Source organism: Barbus barbus (genome assembly GCF_936440315.1).
Source record: "Barbus barbus genome assembly, chromosome: 40".
NCBI lineage: Eukaryota > Metazoa > Chordata > Actinopteri > Cypriniformes > Cyprinidae > Barbus > Barbus barbus.
In genome coordinates, this window is record NC_136718.1 from 21,981,730 (window position 1) to 21,997,182 (window position 15,453).

A 15,453-nucleotide genomic window follows, 5' to 3' on the forward strand; every position below is an offset into this window, starting at 1 on the left:
TATGGACAGTGCTGGGTCTATGCTGGAGTCACCAACACAAGTAGGATATTAAAACATACTGGACTGAGAAAAAAGTGAACTGTCCAAGAAGAATTATTGTTGTGTTTAGATACGTGTATTGAATTAATTCTTTCTTCTCCCAATCTCTCTGTCCTCAGTTTTGAGATGTTTGGGCATTCCCACTCGTCCAGTCTCAAACTTCAATTCTGCACATGACACTGATATTTCACTGACAACTGATATTTATTTAGATGAGAAATTTGAGCCGATTGAGCATCTAAACCGTTATCCAGTCTGGTAAGATCACATGGCATCATGATTGCATTATGCAATGATTGTTGTACGTAGTTCATTATCTCTTCAACTTTCTTGGTTGATTTCCCTGTTAATTTAGGAACTATCACGTGTGGAATGAGGCCTGGACGACTCGGCCAGACCTGCCATCTGGTTTTGGAGGTTGGCAGGTGGTTGATTCAACTCCTCAACTGACCAGCCAGGACAATCTTCGCCGCTGCCCTATTTCTGTTGCTGCAATCCGCAGTGGACAGGTCCAGCATGACGTGCCCTTGCTTTTTGCTGGAGTATGTTAGTGCCTTACATATACCATTCCGTCACACATGGTTTGATGTTACATGTTTCAGGAAATACATCATATGCTGTCTGAATTACGACATAATTATACTTATTTCATACCGAAAATGAAATATATAATTCTGCACCCTTAAATTCATTATAACTGTGGATCTTGCTTCAAATATAGGAACTAGAACGTAAAGGACAGACACACAACTTGTGGTTGTGTACTTAAGGTTTGGATCTTTATGTTGTAGGTGAACAGCGATAAAGTCTATTGGCAGCGTAAAGCGAATGAAAACTTCGCTGTAATTCAAGTTGAGAAGAACGCAGTAGGTCACTGCATCAGCACCAAGGCTGTCGGCTCAGATCAACGCGTAGACATTACACACCTCTACAAACACCCAGAAGGTGAAAACTTACACATGTATGTCACATAAACACATCACTGCAGTGTGAGCTGTACATATGGAAAACACCAGTATGTAGAGGTCCATAATGAGATACACTCAGTCACTAAAGCCAAATGTATTGGTTTCTGTATAAGGTTTGGCTGATTAGCATGTAAAATTAGCGCCTACTGGTAGATATCATAGCTACACCATTCTAAAAGCATCTTTCTCTATTGAAGGCCATTCAAAAGTAGCAATGCATTCTGATAAAATATAAAATTCAACATGTTATTATATAAAATCACGCATTTAATATTATTATCGTGGTCTGGTTAGTTGGTTTTCCGACAGGCTAGTTCTGTCACAGTGGCAGATGTGATTTCAGTAATTTTTGGAAGTAGGGATGTTTTATGCATGGTATCCAAAAACAACACATTTAAATTTAATGAGTTTAATTATTTATTATTTTATACCATTCATCAGGTTCAGACGGGGCGCGAACTGCTGTAGAAACAGCTTGTCGCAATGGCTTCCAACAGTCCGTATACCCGCTGTCCAACTCTGAGGATGTGATCATTGAAGTCAACATGATGGGTGACGGACCATGTGTCGGTCAGGAGGTCATGCTTTCCATCATCCTGAAGAACAAGTGCAGGTTTCCTCGTAGCCTCACTCTGTACAGCCAGGTGGCAGCCATGTACTACACCGGAGCCCAAAAAGCCTTGGTGAAAAGGGACCAGACACTCATTGAGCTCAAGTCATATGAGGGTGAGACATGGTGGAAGCTTGAAATCATAATTTTAAGAAGACTACAATACACAGTTACACATAAAATAGACATATTCATTACACTGAGTGTATATTGAATACATTATGGGGTTACACTTTATTTCGATAGTCCACTTTAGACATTCTAGTAACTATAAGTAACTTTGTAACTACATGTCAACTAATTCTCATTAATTTGCAACTACATGTCTACTAACTCTCGGTAGGGTAGGTTTAGGGTTAGTAGAATAAGTTGACATATTGTACACTTGCAAAGTTTCTCATAGTCAGTATGTTGTATGTTGTGGACCCATCAAAATAAAGTGTTAGAAGATTTTAAACAGTCAGTCTACTAATACTCTAATGACTGCTAGTTGACATGTAGTTGCAAAGTTACTTACTGTTAGTAGAATGTCTAAAGTGGACTATCAAAATAGTGTTACCCATTATCGTACTTCAAGAATTAGTTTGGTTAAGTTTTTTCAATCAATATCCACCAGACCCGGCACAGTATTTCATGCTGTTTTGGCTTAAAATGCAAATTTAGACTTTCAGGAAATACTTTAAAGCCAACATCAGTGTTTATCTTGACAAAATTACATTTTCTAGTTTTGTATGCCTTTGGTACAAACAATTGTCAAACCAGTCCTACCTAATTCTTACCTTAGCGAGGATGATTATTCATTTTAAAGGTAGATTTGTGATAAAAACATTGTTTTCCTCTGTAGTGCAGATTCTGGAGTGGATCTTGCGGTATGAGGACTACAAGGAACACCTGGTGGATCAAGCGGCACTGATGCTCACTATCTCTGGACGGGTCTCAGAGACTACGCAGATACTGACCACCCAGTTTAACTTCAGATTGCGCACACCGGATCTCATTATCATTGTGAGTTTTCTTTATTATGAACTCTTCATATGCACATCTGCCAGTGTTTGCATTCAAGTTAGATTTCACACAACTAATTTCTTACAGTATATGAAGCATCAAAATTGGCAGACTAGTGCCTGATTGTCTTTCTTTTTCAGCCTCTTTGTGGTGGTGTAGAGGGCAAAGAGATGACCTTCAAAATCAAATTCCAGAACCCACTTCCCTGTGTACTGAAGAATGCTGTTTTTCGGTTTGAAGGACTGGGTTTGCAGCATGTCAGAACAATTAACTATGGGTAAGACGCAAGAGTATTACATTCATTTACACCACCTTAAATAAATTAGAGTTGAGTGATGAGTAAAATTAATACAAATGGAATATGTACAAACTAATTTTGTCTTTCTGTCACTTCAGTGATATTCCAAGTCTGGCCGCAGTGAACCTGACAGAGACCTTTGTTCCTAAATATCATGGGCCACATAAACTTCTAGCATCTCTTAACTCTCCTCAGCTCACTCAGGTGCATGGATTCACCAACGTTGATATTCGTGAAAAGATTTAGACTTGATACTTGAAACTTGATATTTCCCAGAGTAACTATGGAACCATTATGCTTATGGTTAGAGGCTGTTTATGTTAGAAATCACATCTCATACAGTATGTTTTGAAGGATTTATTTGTGGATTACAATAAAAAGATGTCACAGTTTATCACATGCCAAGTTACTAAGTTGTATTATTTGTAGCTTTGTATTTAATAAATATTTGTGTCAACTTAATGTATAATCAGTGTCGTTTATGTCAGTTATGATGTGTAAATATAAGTACTACTGTCTTCCCTCCAATCATGGCAAGTGTTTTAATAATGATTGAAGAATCAGTACTTTATTAATGCTTGACAATAATATGGTGTTTTATGCATAGATATTAAACACTAAAACAACATTAGCAGCCTGTCTACCTGATGGGAATAAACTAAATGTGTAAGGATAATTGTGCATTAGATAAATAACCTGTATTTCACATCCAATAGTTACATACACTTTACTTGAAGACTCAACACCAAATAGCAATGGTTTTGTTATGTGCTAGATGCTTCTAATGTAGGTTGGCTGTCAATATCTTTATAGACTCACTTCTCAATTACAGCTTGATTGGTTATAAAGGGAGTATTTGTGAGAGTCCACGACTGACAAGTTTAGTAATTCTAAAGGGAGTATTATAGTATTGTCAAGTGTATTTACTTGTAATAAAAGTAATTCAGAAACTGTTCATATTTTGGATGTAAAAAGTGTATGATATACAGATGCACCATACAAAATACATCTTAAAGGGGACATCGGATGTCCATTTTCCAAGTTGGTATGGTTCTTTAGGGTCTTCATGAAATGTCTGTAACATACTTTGGTTAAAATTCCTCTAATGGTTGTGTAAAACAACACCCTTTTTACCTGGTCAAAAACAAGCTCTTATAAAAGTGACTTGTTTCGGGGCATGTCTCTTTAAATGATAATGAGCAATTGCTCGCCCCACCCCTACCTTCTGTGGGGCACGTCGACACAGACATGTGAATATGTGACCCTGGACCACAAAACCAGTCATAAGTAACACAGGTATATTTGTAGCAATAGTCAAAAATACATTGTATAGGTCAAAATTATCGATTTTATGCCAAAAATCATTAGGATATTAAGTAAAGATCATGTTTTCATCAAATTTTTTTATTTGTAACATGCATTGCTAAGAACTTAATTTGGACAATTTTGAAGGCGATTTAGATTTTTTTTGCACCCTCAGGTTCCAGATTTTCAAATAGTTGTATCACTACCAAATATTGTCATGTCCTAACAAACCATAAAACAATAGAAAGCTTATTTATTCAGCTTTCAGTTAATGTATAAACCTTAATTTAAAAAAAAAGACCCTTATCACTGGTATTGTGGTCCCGGGTCACACATATCTGTAAATGACTCGGAGGTGGTCTTATTCAAAAAGCTAGCTATCTACGTAGGAACCTGCTGCAAATTGAAACAACTCACTGGATGACAGTTTCAGATTCACACAGTGCATAACAAACTGGCTGTGTTTTCTTTTCAGCTTTCCCGAGCAGGCAGACATGCCAGAAACCTAACTAAATGCAAAAAAGCTAAAAAAGTGAATATTTCATCCAATAATTTAATGGGAATTATTTAAACTGCAATTTATAGTCCTGATAACAAAATTGAGGTTAAAACATATTTTACCAATGATCTGTTGCCCTGTAATGTTTGACCACTATGTTAAAAAGCTTGTTAGTACTGATTTTGACATTCATTCAAGTGTCACGCTTATTATTAACATTATTAACTCTGAAGCCATGACACCCAGAAGTGCTTCCTGCACACTGAAAAATGCTGAAACACAAATATGTCAAAATGTCTTTGGCAAGTATTCACGTAACCATGTTTAGTTATGTCTTAATAAGATGAAAAACAGGATGCGTGGCATTATGTTAGATCCTTCAGTTAGGTCTTAAAGTAATAGCAGCCTAATATACCTGCTGCTGTCTGTGTCATTAATGTTAAAGTGTCCCTATTATGGGTAATTAGAGGTTCATATTTTGGTTCATTGTCTTATAATATGCATTTCTTTTTATCTTACTTGCTCAATGACTCCCAAACGATTCACTCAATGATAATTTTTTCCAAACCCCTCCTTTGCATGACGCTAGTCTGCAGTGACTGGTTTTCATTTCATCATGCCTGTAATGCCTGATAAAGCAGCGTTTGTTAGCGCAGTGCTGCTTTGTGTACAGCATTACCCAGGAAACCACTATTTTTAGCACTCTTAGAGCTGCAGCTAGTGGCAAAGAATGAATTTGCATTTTCATACAAACCAATACTAAAAGACCAACAAGTTGGCGGGCAATATGGTAACGCTTCATGTTGATGTCAACTTGAAAAACAGAAAAAGCAAAACACCTCAGCAACCACAGCAATGCCCTGGCAACCTTCCTAGAATTATGGTCACTTTTGCATGGACAAGCATGACTCACATTTTCTTCAGATATATAAAAATCTTTTTTAGTATAAATGTTCTCTTATAAATTCATATAACAACCAAAATAAACCAAAATAATTAATATCACCACAAGACAAAATGATGCTTTATACTTAAGTCATTTTAAATCTAGCACTGTCTTATCAAAATTTAAAAAGCTGTGTAACACTTATATGCAGAAGAACATGTGGTGATTTGGTGCCTCTAGTTAAACAAGTTATTGTGTTAGTAATATATATTGTTCAGCATGTAAGTCATGAGTAGTTTTACCACATGCCTGAATCATTAACATGCATGCACATTCCATCTTCCTTGCTTGTTCCTGTGTAGGTAAAGAAATGAGTGTTAGGACTGGTGGAAGGATGTGTGCCTGACTGGCTGATAGAAGGATTTCTGACTTAACAAGAATTCCTGATGTATTACTAGCTTACACAATTCATAAAATACTAGCTTACAGTGGTATGTTATAATTTACTAATTTTGTCATTTTTATTCATTTGATTTTTAATATATCTATTGTCACAGATCGGCCAGGCTCCACCACCAATCCATCACAACGATCACAGTCACCTGAGTATTAATTCAAGCCACCTGGACCTCATCGGCACCAAATCACCCCAGCATTACTTAAGCACACAACCCACTCCAGTCAGTTGTCCAATCTCAATTACACAAAGTGGACTCTCATTGCTCTTCGCTGCTACTTACCTGATACTTATATGTATGACTACTTACTGCCTGTTCCTCTCTTTCGTTGGTTCCCTGTGTCTCCATCGTCTGTCATCCTTCATTGGTCATCGACCCTCTTCTCCACTGTCATCCTGGGGTGTTTGCTGCTTCAAGTCATCCACGAGTTCCTGGCAAGACAATATATACCTCAGTATATCCTTTCTGCATCTCATCAAGTCTCTACTCCCCTTCATCTGCTGCTTACCCTTTGCTGAATCAATAAATACATTGCATTGTTTTGATAATCCTCTGTCTATAGTCTGCTTCCGTCACATCTATATAGTTTGTATTATTTTTTTATTTCAGTTTTATTTACATTAAGTAAATAAAAACGAGAAATATTACCCTAACAACTAGCTGTTTTTCATGGTTTTGGTTTTAGGTAATTATAATTTATACACAGTTTTTACACATACACACAGTGTGATTTAGATGTTTTTATTTACATTATTACAGTGTAATAATATATGCTTCACAGACTTGTTGGGGTCTAAACTAACTAATGTATGCAACCAGTTTTCCTCTTGTCATTCAGTAATGGGGATTCTAAAAATAATTATATAAAAAACAAATAAAAAAAAAGACGGAAACACAAGCCTACAAATTTTTGTTTTGGTGCATGTGTGTTTGAGGCTCAGTATTAGCCATTTCTTTCATCACCTTAACTAAACATGCTCTGCTCCTCATTACAGAAATCCTCACTGACAGCTCTGCTTATCAGCTGAGAATTTAATGAATTTAATGATGTTAATGTCTTGTTAATGATGTGGTTCAGAAGTTTAAATGCAATTATTATTCTATGCTGTCATTACCTCTAATTACTCCTCCTTGCAAATGTGACCAACCTTAAGTCATGCTGTAAAGATTGCCAAATTTAAATAAGGTGTTAAAAATACCTGGTGAGATTCATCCTAAACACTAAACTCTCTCTGTCATGATACAGGAGATTCTTCAAACTCTTGACCACTGAGCTGTGGATGGGGTGGAGATGAAGATGTGAATATATACACCATGGCTGCTCAGGAGAGAAGCTTCATAGAACTGCTTCCAGACTTGAGTTCAAGTCACTTTGTGTGCAGTTACTCTGTTAACAAACAGGAACATATACTCTTCAGATACATTCAAGAACGGCAAACATGTAAGTATCTATCTATCTATCTATCTATCTATCTATCTATCTATCTATCTATCTATCTATCTATCTATCTATCTATCTATCTATCTATCTATCTATCTATCTATCTATCTATCTATCTATCTATCTATCTATCTATCTACCTACCTACCTACCTACCTACCTACCTACCTACCTACCTACCTACCTACTTACCTACCTACCTACCTACCTACCTAATTTCTTTATTGTGATCTGTTTAATTTATCATATAATCTTAATTTTAATAATATGAAATAATAAGCTTTGGTGTAATTTTGTGCCATTTTCACAAGTAATTTCAAAACTCTTGGTACTAATCTTAGCACAGATCATCAGAAATTTCAATTCAAGTGTTTTCAACTGCAATGCTACAAAACAAATTACAGCAAATGACCCTAAAAGCGTGAAACTACAGCATAGTCTCAGATATGGTATTGTATTGGTTACACTTTATTTCGATAGTCCACTTTAGACATTCTACTAACTATAAGTAACTTTGTAACTACATGTCAACTAATTCTCATTAATTTTCAACTACATGTAAACTGTAAACATGTAAACTTTGTTTAGTAGAAAGTTTAAATAATATGTCTCTCCTTTTCTCTCAGGAATCCACATGTAGAAGTTAATGGTAAGAGCAATACATCTCAATTGTACATATTAACAAGGTCTGTTTGCCATTATATTTTAACTGTATCTACATCCACCAACTGACAGTCCTTGAGCCTGTTCTGACTTGTGATGGTTTTATATGTTTCACAATGGTTGCACTCTTGTCTTTTTAAATACATTTAAATGCATTCTTGGAAACTTCTGATAAAGGGAACCTGAACCCGAAAGCAGCTTACAGATTGATTTGTCAACACTTAAGGCCTAAATAAGCTTGAGACTTGAATGTTTTTTTCAGTTTGTCTTAATAAACTTTCCTTAAATGGCTGATTTTTAGGTGCCGTACTGCAGGTACATTCTATTGATCTGATCAAGACCAGGAGAGGACAGAATCGACAGGAGCATCACACAGATGCTTTCTTTAGCAATCATCTGATCGTCCGTAGAGGACAGTGTTTCCAGATGTCTATTGAGCTCTCTCGACCCTTTGTTCCAAACAGAGACAAACTTCACCTGGAGCTGAGACTTGGTCAGTCATGGCTTTACTGTCCTTACTGTTGTGATCTTGTTCTCCAGCACGATCTTGTTTACACCTACCACACCAGCCATCTCTGATTATGTGATGAAAAAATTGACATGCTTTTGTATGTGTGTTTTGCAGGAAATGTCGTACCAGTACACAAGGACAGTTTTGTGATTGTACCACTGGTGTCAGAATTCAGGAAAGAAGCCTGGGAGGCAAAAATCATTGAACAGGCAAAAACCACAATCAGACTGGCAGTTTATTCCCTTCCAACCGCTTGTATTGGACGGTACAAACTCAATGTAGTAACAAACTGCCCAGCGGGAAAGGCCACTTCACCAGACACTCCTGAAAATGACATTTACATGCTGTTCAACCCTTGGTGCAAAGGTACTATCTGAAGAGAGAGAAAATAAGAGGACACTGTGGGTGTCAATCACTGAATAATGAAAATAAAATTTAAGCTTTCTCTCTTTCTGCTCTCATCAGATGACAGTGTGTACATGAATGATGAGGCAGAGAGAGCTGAGTATGTACTGAATGATACGGGCAAACTCTATTATGGAACTGAGCAACAGATTGGTACCAGAACTTGGAATTATGGACAGGTAAAATGCAGAAGTGTGTTTAAATGTATCCAATAGTTGTTTAAATATTTTAGTAAAACATATGTTTCCTGATATCGATCGATAATTTTTGGAGAATTCTCATCATCATTCTGGAAAAATGTTCATCATGTGTTTGATTCCCAGAGAATGCATGAACTGCTAAAATGTATAATCTGATAAGTAAGTTGCTTTGAATAAATGTGTCTGCCACATGTGTAAATGTTAATCGATCATTTAATTGATTATTGATTATTGATGTAATGTTGAAACATGGTTGCAGAAAGGTTGTCAGACTTTAGGGGTAAACGGAGCATTGTCCAAAACCATCATGCACAACCAAACGTTCTGAGAACCAAAAAGATATTCCTAGATCACTTTGGAAATCGAAACTTGTTAATTGGGATTTATTTTAAATTTTCTGTATGTGCTTGTTTCAATCTTTACAACTTCTGATCTGTGATTCTTAGTTTGATGAAGGAGTCTTGGCTGCGTGTTTCTTTGTGTTGGAGAGGAGTAGCAGCCCTTGCTCAGGATGGGGAGATCCTATTAGTGTTGTCAGAGTGGTATCTGCCATGGTGAGTCTTTATTGTCTTTTTACCCGCATCCAGATTTTTCTATGCTCTGCTGTTGTGTAAGAACGTCTGACAAAGTCTGAAAATTAGTCATGAAAAATGAATCGTGATGATGTGAAGCAGGTGACATAATATTGTCAATGTTTCAGGTTAATTCCAATGATGATGAAGGAGCGCTGATGGGTAACTGGAAAAATACCTGTGAGGGGGGGATTTCTCCTACAGTTTGGAGCGGCAGCAGTGCTATCCTGAAACAGTACCACAGCAGTGGAGGAATAACGGTCAAATATGGGCAGTGCTGGGTCTTTGCTGGAGTCACCAACACAAGTAAGATACTAAGCATTATTGAAAGTGATAGTATAAAGAAGATGCTTTATTGCCACTTTCAAACATAGAGAGTGAAGCAAACTAATTAGGCTAAATGACATAAGGAACATCTGTTCATTTATCAGTTATACTGTTTATCAAATTGAATAATCATGACATTCATTTTGCAAATAATTATAATCAAATGGTTGTTAAAGTGAAATTGTACACACTTAAAAGAGGCCTGTTTACACTTAACATATGGTTACTGTGAACTAATCAAGTAAATAACCCAGTCAGAACACATTGTGTTTACATTTATCTACATCAAGATCCAGATTAGTGCACAATTCATAAAACAAAAAAAATTCTGATCACAGATGCTGCGAATAGAGAAAAGCCACCGAAGTAAGCCGTTTTCTGTGAATGTGTGAGATTTCCAGGGTGTTCTGAAAAATTGTGATACCAACCTCCCATTAAAACAGTTGGTATCATAGTTCGACAGCGAAAAATGCTACCTATCAGATTTTGCTTCCACCCTGTTGAAAAAACCCGCACGAGAGTGAGGTTTAGGGGGGTGAGCGTAACCATCATAGGCCAATAAGAGGTGTTGCGTGTAAACCTCACTCCTCTGACCTCAAAAATGAGGCGCTCTAGTGACTGACGCTAGAGGCCATGGCCTTTAGCCTCCTTGTTAGAGGGCCCTTCTCCTGCGCTGGAGATTCAGGTTTACGGGACAAAAAAAATATGTGGATATTGGAGTTTAGTAAATTATTGTCCACAGCGCACTCAGTGCATTCTGCATTTTCATAAATGACCCTGTTATAACGTAGATAATCATTGTAGAACGCTTGATTAGTGGGATATTTCATGATGATTTGATGTGAAATCCAAGGGTTTCTTTGCGGTATCAGGCTAGAGCGAATTCTGTTTACAAACGAGTTTAGTTTACACTTGTCTGTTCAATACGTATGGACATCCAGATATAAATGGAAGCGGGACCAGAGAGGTTGGGAATGAAATCTGATGCATTTTGTTGATGTTTCTCTCTTTTTTCCCTCACAGTGTTGCGGTGTTTTGGCATTCCCACTCGTCCAGTCTCAAACTTCAGTTCTGCTCACGACACTGACGCTTCCTTGACGACAGATGTTTATTTAGATGAGAATCTTGAAGAGATTAAATACCTTACCCGTGATTCAATCTGGTACGATTCTTGACTGTTTTATTTTACTATCACTCAGATTCTAGTTTAGCTTATTAATATTAAGAATTAGTTTTATATTTTCTGTCAGTTTCATTAGTTTTTATTTTAGTTATTACATCAAATTAAACAACGTGGATATACAAAAAGTTGTCAACTAGTTGAAATAATGAAGTACCTAGAGCAGGGGTCTCCAACATTATTTAATTCGAGAGCTACTTTTTTAAAATTAAAAACTAACTTTTCAAACTGTTATACACATTATTGTTAAAATGTGGTACTGAGACACACACTGAAATCATTTCACCAAGTTTTATGGAGAAAACCAACAAATAAAAATAGTTTTAAAATAGTCATAAACATTGAAATAAAAACATTAAAAACAATGGCCAGATTTTAAACATGTTATCTACTGACATGTACTGCATGTTTATTTTATGTCAGTTCATTTTTACTTCATTTCAAGTAACAAAAATATTTTATGATATATAATATTTAAAAAATCTATTAGTTTTAGGTTATAACCCTGATTCATGTAACACTAGCTTTAATTGTCCTTTTTCTATAATGTGGAAGTGCAAGACACTTTAGGAAGAATTTGTGATATCACGTAAGTTGTGGCTTCATTGTTGTTTTTTATAATTTTGTTTTAATATTCAAAGTTTCTGCTTTTCTCTATGTAGGAACTTCCACGTGTGGAATGAGGCCTGGATGACTCGGCCGGACCTGCCATCTGGTTTTGGAGGTTGGCAGGTTGTTGATGCGACTCCTCAGGAAACCAGCCAGGGCATCTTCCGTTGCGGCCCCACCTCTGTTGCTGCGATCCGCAGCGGACAGGTCTACCTCCAATATGACACACCCTTCGTTTTCGCTGAGGTATGCTAATTCATCACAAATAATTTTACTACAAAGATTTATAATATAGTAGGTGTTAGTACTACATATTTGGCTCTTTTTATTTGTAGGTGAACAGTGATAAAGTCTACTGGCAGCGCAAAAATAACGGAACCTTTGCTGTGATTCGGGTTGACAAGAGTGCTGTAGGTCGCTGCATCAGCACCAAGGCTGTCGGCTCAGATCAACGTGTAGATATTACGCACCTCTACAAATATGCAGAAGGTGAAAATCCTCATGAAATAATGTTGTGTCAGTTGAGATATTTTCATTTACACATGATAGAAACATTTACATGTTTTTTTTTGTTTTTAAATACAGATTATTTTGAATCTAAATAATCATTGGTTAATATTTTACTGACATTGTCACTTGAAGAAAATAATTTTCACAATATTAATATAACAGCAAGATGCATTTTTGGGAGGTTTAATCCAGATTGTTGGTATCCAAATGTTTAAACCACACACTAAGCTTGGTATTTTATTATTAGTTCTTTATTTTATTTTATTTTGCTTTTTATTTTAGATTTTGTCAAATTTATGTAGGACAATTAAAATGCAACTAATGTGCTTTACATCAAAATTTCAAACATGAAAACGTAGCATCACGCTTTGGTTTAATTAATGTCACACCTTGGTTAACTTATTTAATATATTTACTAGGACTAGATGTTAGAATCCCTTGACATTCAGCAAGCACTATTGTTGGAGATATCCTCTTGGATGGAGTTAAATTGCGGGGATGACCGCCTGGTGCCTCCAACACGACACATCATCAGTTGTGCACCCCGGCCTCATTGGGTGTTTCGGCCTTTATCACAATACACCCTCACCCGAGGCTGGCCCACCACAGGCTGATCAAACCTGGGTCTGTGTCGCACCGGTGGCTCCATGAGGTCACTTGGGAGCCCATACAGTCTCCTTCCGCTTCAGCCACAGCCAGTGACTGCTTCTTTCGGTAGCAGTTGCAAGGTCTTTGATGGTCTTTCCGCTGAGCCTGTCCTCTGAGTCCAACCTCCTTTAACAGCTTTATGGTGGAACTAGCTACAAAACCCCTGCAGCCCACTTCCACTGGACGCACATTTATCTTCCATCCCCTGGTCCTCTGCTTCGGCAGCCAAATCTGCATATCGCAGCCGTTTCCTTTCAAATGCCTCATTGATAGCCTCCTCCCACGGCACTGTCAATTCCACTATAAAGTCATGTCATTGGGACACTGCTCTGGCACACCTGTCCGCTTCTTCCTGGTGTCGCACCTCCTCAACCACCAGACGCCGGTGTTCAGCTGGAATAGCCTTCTGCCATGTGGGTGTTGTCACCCCCAGTCCCAGGCCCCCTCTGCCTTGTTGGACTTGGCCCACTATGTCCCTATGTCTCAGAGCGGACTTTGCCTGTGCCACTGCTACACCTGGCCTCCACTTCCTCCCTGTGGCTAAGGCGGGAGCAGCCCCTCTGACGAAGGGATCCCTGGACTCTGTGAGGGTCATTTCAAGCCTTGCTTTAGAGCATTTGTACTCCTCCAGCAGGCTTGAGATTGGTAGAGAGAGGGCTCTCTATTTATTTAAAATATAATTTAATTTCATTTATCTATTCATTTCAATTTAATTAAAAAACAAATGTGCTGTTCATCAAAAAAAAAAATTAGTAGGGAATTTACAAAATATCTTCATGGAACATGATCTCTACTTTATCCTAATGATTTTTGGCATAAAAGAAAAATGGATAATTTTGACCCATACAATGTATTTTTGGCTATTGCTATAAATATACACTAACAATGAGACTTTAAATGTCATTCTATTCATTCCTTCTCTCTGGTTTTCACCTCTTTGGTCAGGTTCGAAGGAGGAGCGCACCGCTGTGGAAACAGCCTGTAGATATGGCTCCAAACGATCCACCTACTCTCCTGCTGGTGACAGCGATGTGACGCTTGATATTGCTATGGAGGGTAAAGGACCATGTGTTGGTCAGGATGCTGTTCTGTCCATCGTTCTGAAGAACAACAGCAGCTCACCTCGCAGTCTCCATCTCTACAGCCAGGTGTCAGCCACGTACCACACTGTCGTCAACAGGACCTTCCTGAAGAAAGACCAGACGAGCCTTGAGCTCAAGCCTCATGAAGGTGAGAGACGATAGAATGGATAATGATCTGAATAAAATTGCAACTTCTCACCAGCAGAATAACACATTAACACTACAAAAAAAAAAATATATATATATAAATAATACTGGTATGGTGTTGCATATTTTCATAAGACAAACAATTTAAGTCTATTTTCAATTTCTAATTCCATTTAATTTGGTAATTCAGATTGTAATAAACAATATATATATATATAAATAAATGAATACTTAAAACGTACTTCTGTACATTTCAAATTTATTTTTGAGTTATAATTTATTTAGACTCCTCATATTTATGTAGTATGAATCTTTTGGCTCTATAGTCCAGTCTCTGCAGTGGACACTGCAGTATGAGAACTATAAGGACCATCTGGTGGGTAATGCGGCGCTGATGCTCACTCTCTCTGGACAGGTCACTGAGACTAAACAAACTCTGGCCAAACAGTTCAGCTTCAGGCTGCGCACACCAGACCTCATCATCACTGTGAGTTCACGTGACTCGCTGTATATTGAGACTACACATGATATTGGATATATGACTATATTGCATTAATGTGACTGGTGTTGTGTGTTATTTTCTCTCTTAGCCTGTATGTGATGCTGTGCTGGGCAGAGAGCTGAAAGTCAAAATCAAGTTCCAGAACCCACTGCCCTGTGTGCTGAGGAACGTCATATTCCGGATTGAAGGAATGGGAATGCAGCATGTCAAAACCATTCACTATGGGTAAGACATCCATCCATTTGCAATGACTGAGTCAAACTGTTTTTTGTAATACTAATACATATAACTTTTATATTTATAATTTTGAAATAACTTTTTTTTCATACTTTCAGTGATATTGCAGACCAAGCCTCAAGGTGTCTGACAGAGACAGTTGTTCCCAAACGGTCCGGCCCACAGAAGCTTCTAGCAACACTTGACTGTCCTCAGCTCACTCAGGTGCATGGAGTCGCAAACATCCTGGTCAAAGACCGCTGAATAATCTTCACTTCATTAATCAGTGCAAACATCTACATTCTTAAAACACTGACAACTGCACTGTGGCTTCAGTATTTTAGTATGAGGGCAAAATGTGATTGACCTAAT

The 15,453-nt window shown here is 37.5% G+C and overlaps 2 protein-coding genes across 2 annotated transcripts in view; both read left to right on the forward strand.

Annotated features, from left to right (window-relative positions):
* Window positions 1–3,166, forward strand: part of LOC306859383 (protein-glutamine gamma-glutamyltransferase K-like) — a gene marked incomplete at both ends in the record, with an annotated part of 18,203 nt that extends 15,037 nt beyond the window's left edge. Inside the window, 8 exons of the mRNA XM_079400397.1 lie at window positions 1–40; window positions 159–297; window positions 395–581; window positions 831–984; window positions 1,449–1,733; window positions 2,462–2,622; window positions 2,763–2,899; window positions 3,019–3,166. The exon at window positions 1–40 is cut by the window's left edge and continues 138 nt beyond it. Of these exons, the coding sequence (XP_079256523.1) occupies window positions 1–40; window positions 159–297; window positions 395–581; window positions 831–984; window positions 1,449–1,733; window positions 2,462–2,622; window positions 2,763–2,899; window positions 3,019–3,166 (1,251 nt within the window). The remainder of the gene's footprint in view (window positions 41–158; window positions 298–394; window positions 582–830; window positions 985–1,448; window positions 1,734–2,461; window positions 2,623–2,762; window positions 2,900–3,018) is intronic.
* Window positions 3,167–7,382: 4,216 nt separating this feature from the next.
* LOC306859384 (protein-glutamine gamma-glutamyltransferase K-like) lies at window positions 7,383–15,345 on the forward strand (the record flags this gene model as incomplete). The annotated part of the gene is made up of 13 exons (XM_079400398.1): window positions 7,383–7,509; window positions 8,474–8,665; window positions 8,798–9,049; window positions 9,149–9,267; window positions 9,735–9,842; window positions 9,989–10,166; window positions 11,211–11,349; window positions 12,030–12,222; window positions 12,312–12,465; window positions 14,080–14,364; window positions 14,690–14,850; window positions 14,954–15,090; window positions 15,201–15,345. The coding sequence occupies 13 exons, from the start codon at window positions 7,383–7,385 to the stop codon at window positions 15,343–15,345; spliced, it is 2,190 nt and encodes a 729-aa protein (XP_079256524.1).
* Between the last annotated feature and the right edge of the window lie 108 nt (window positions 15,346–15,453).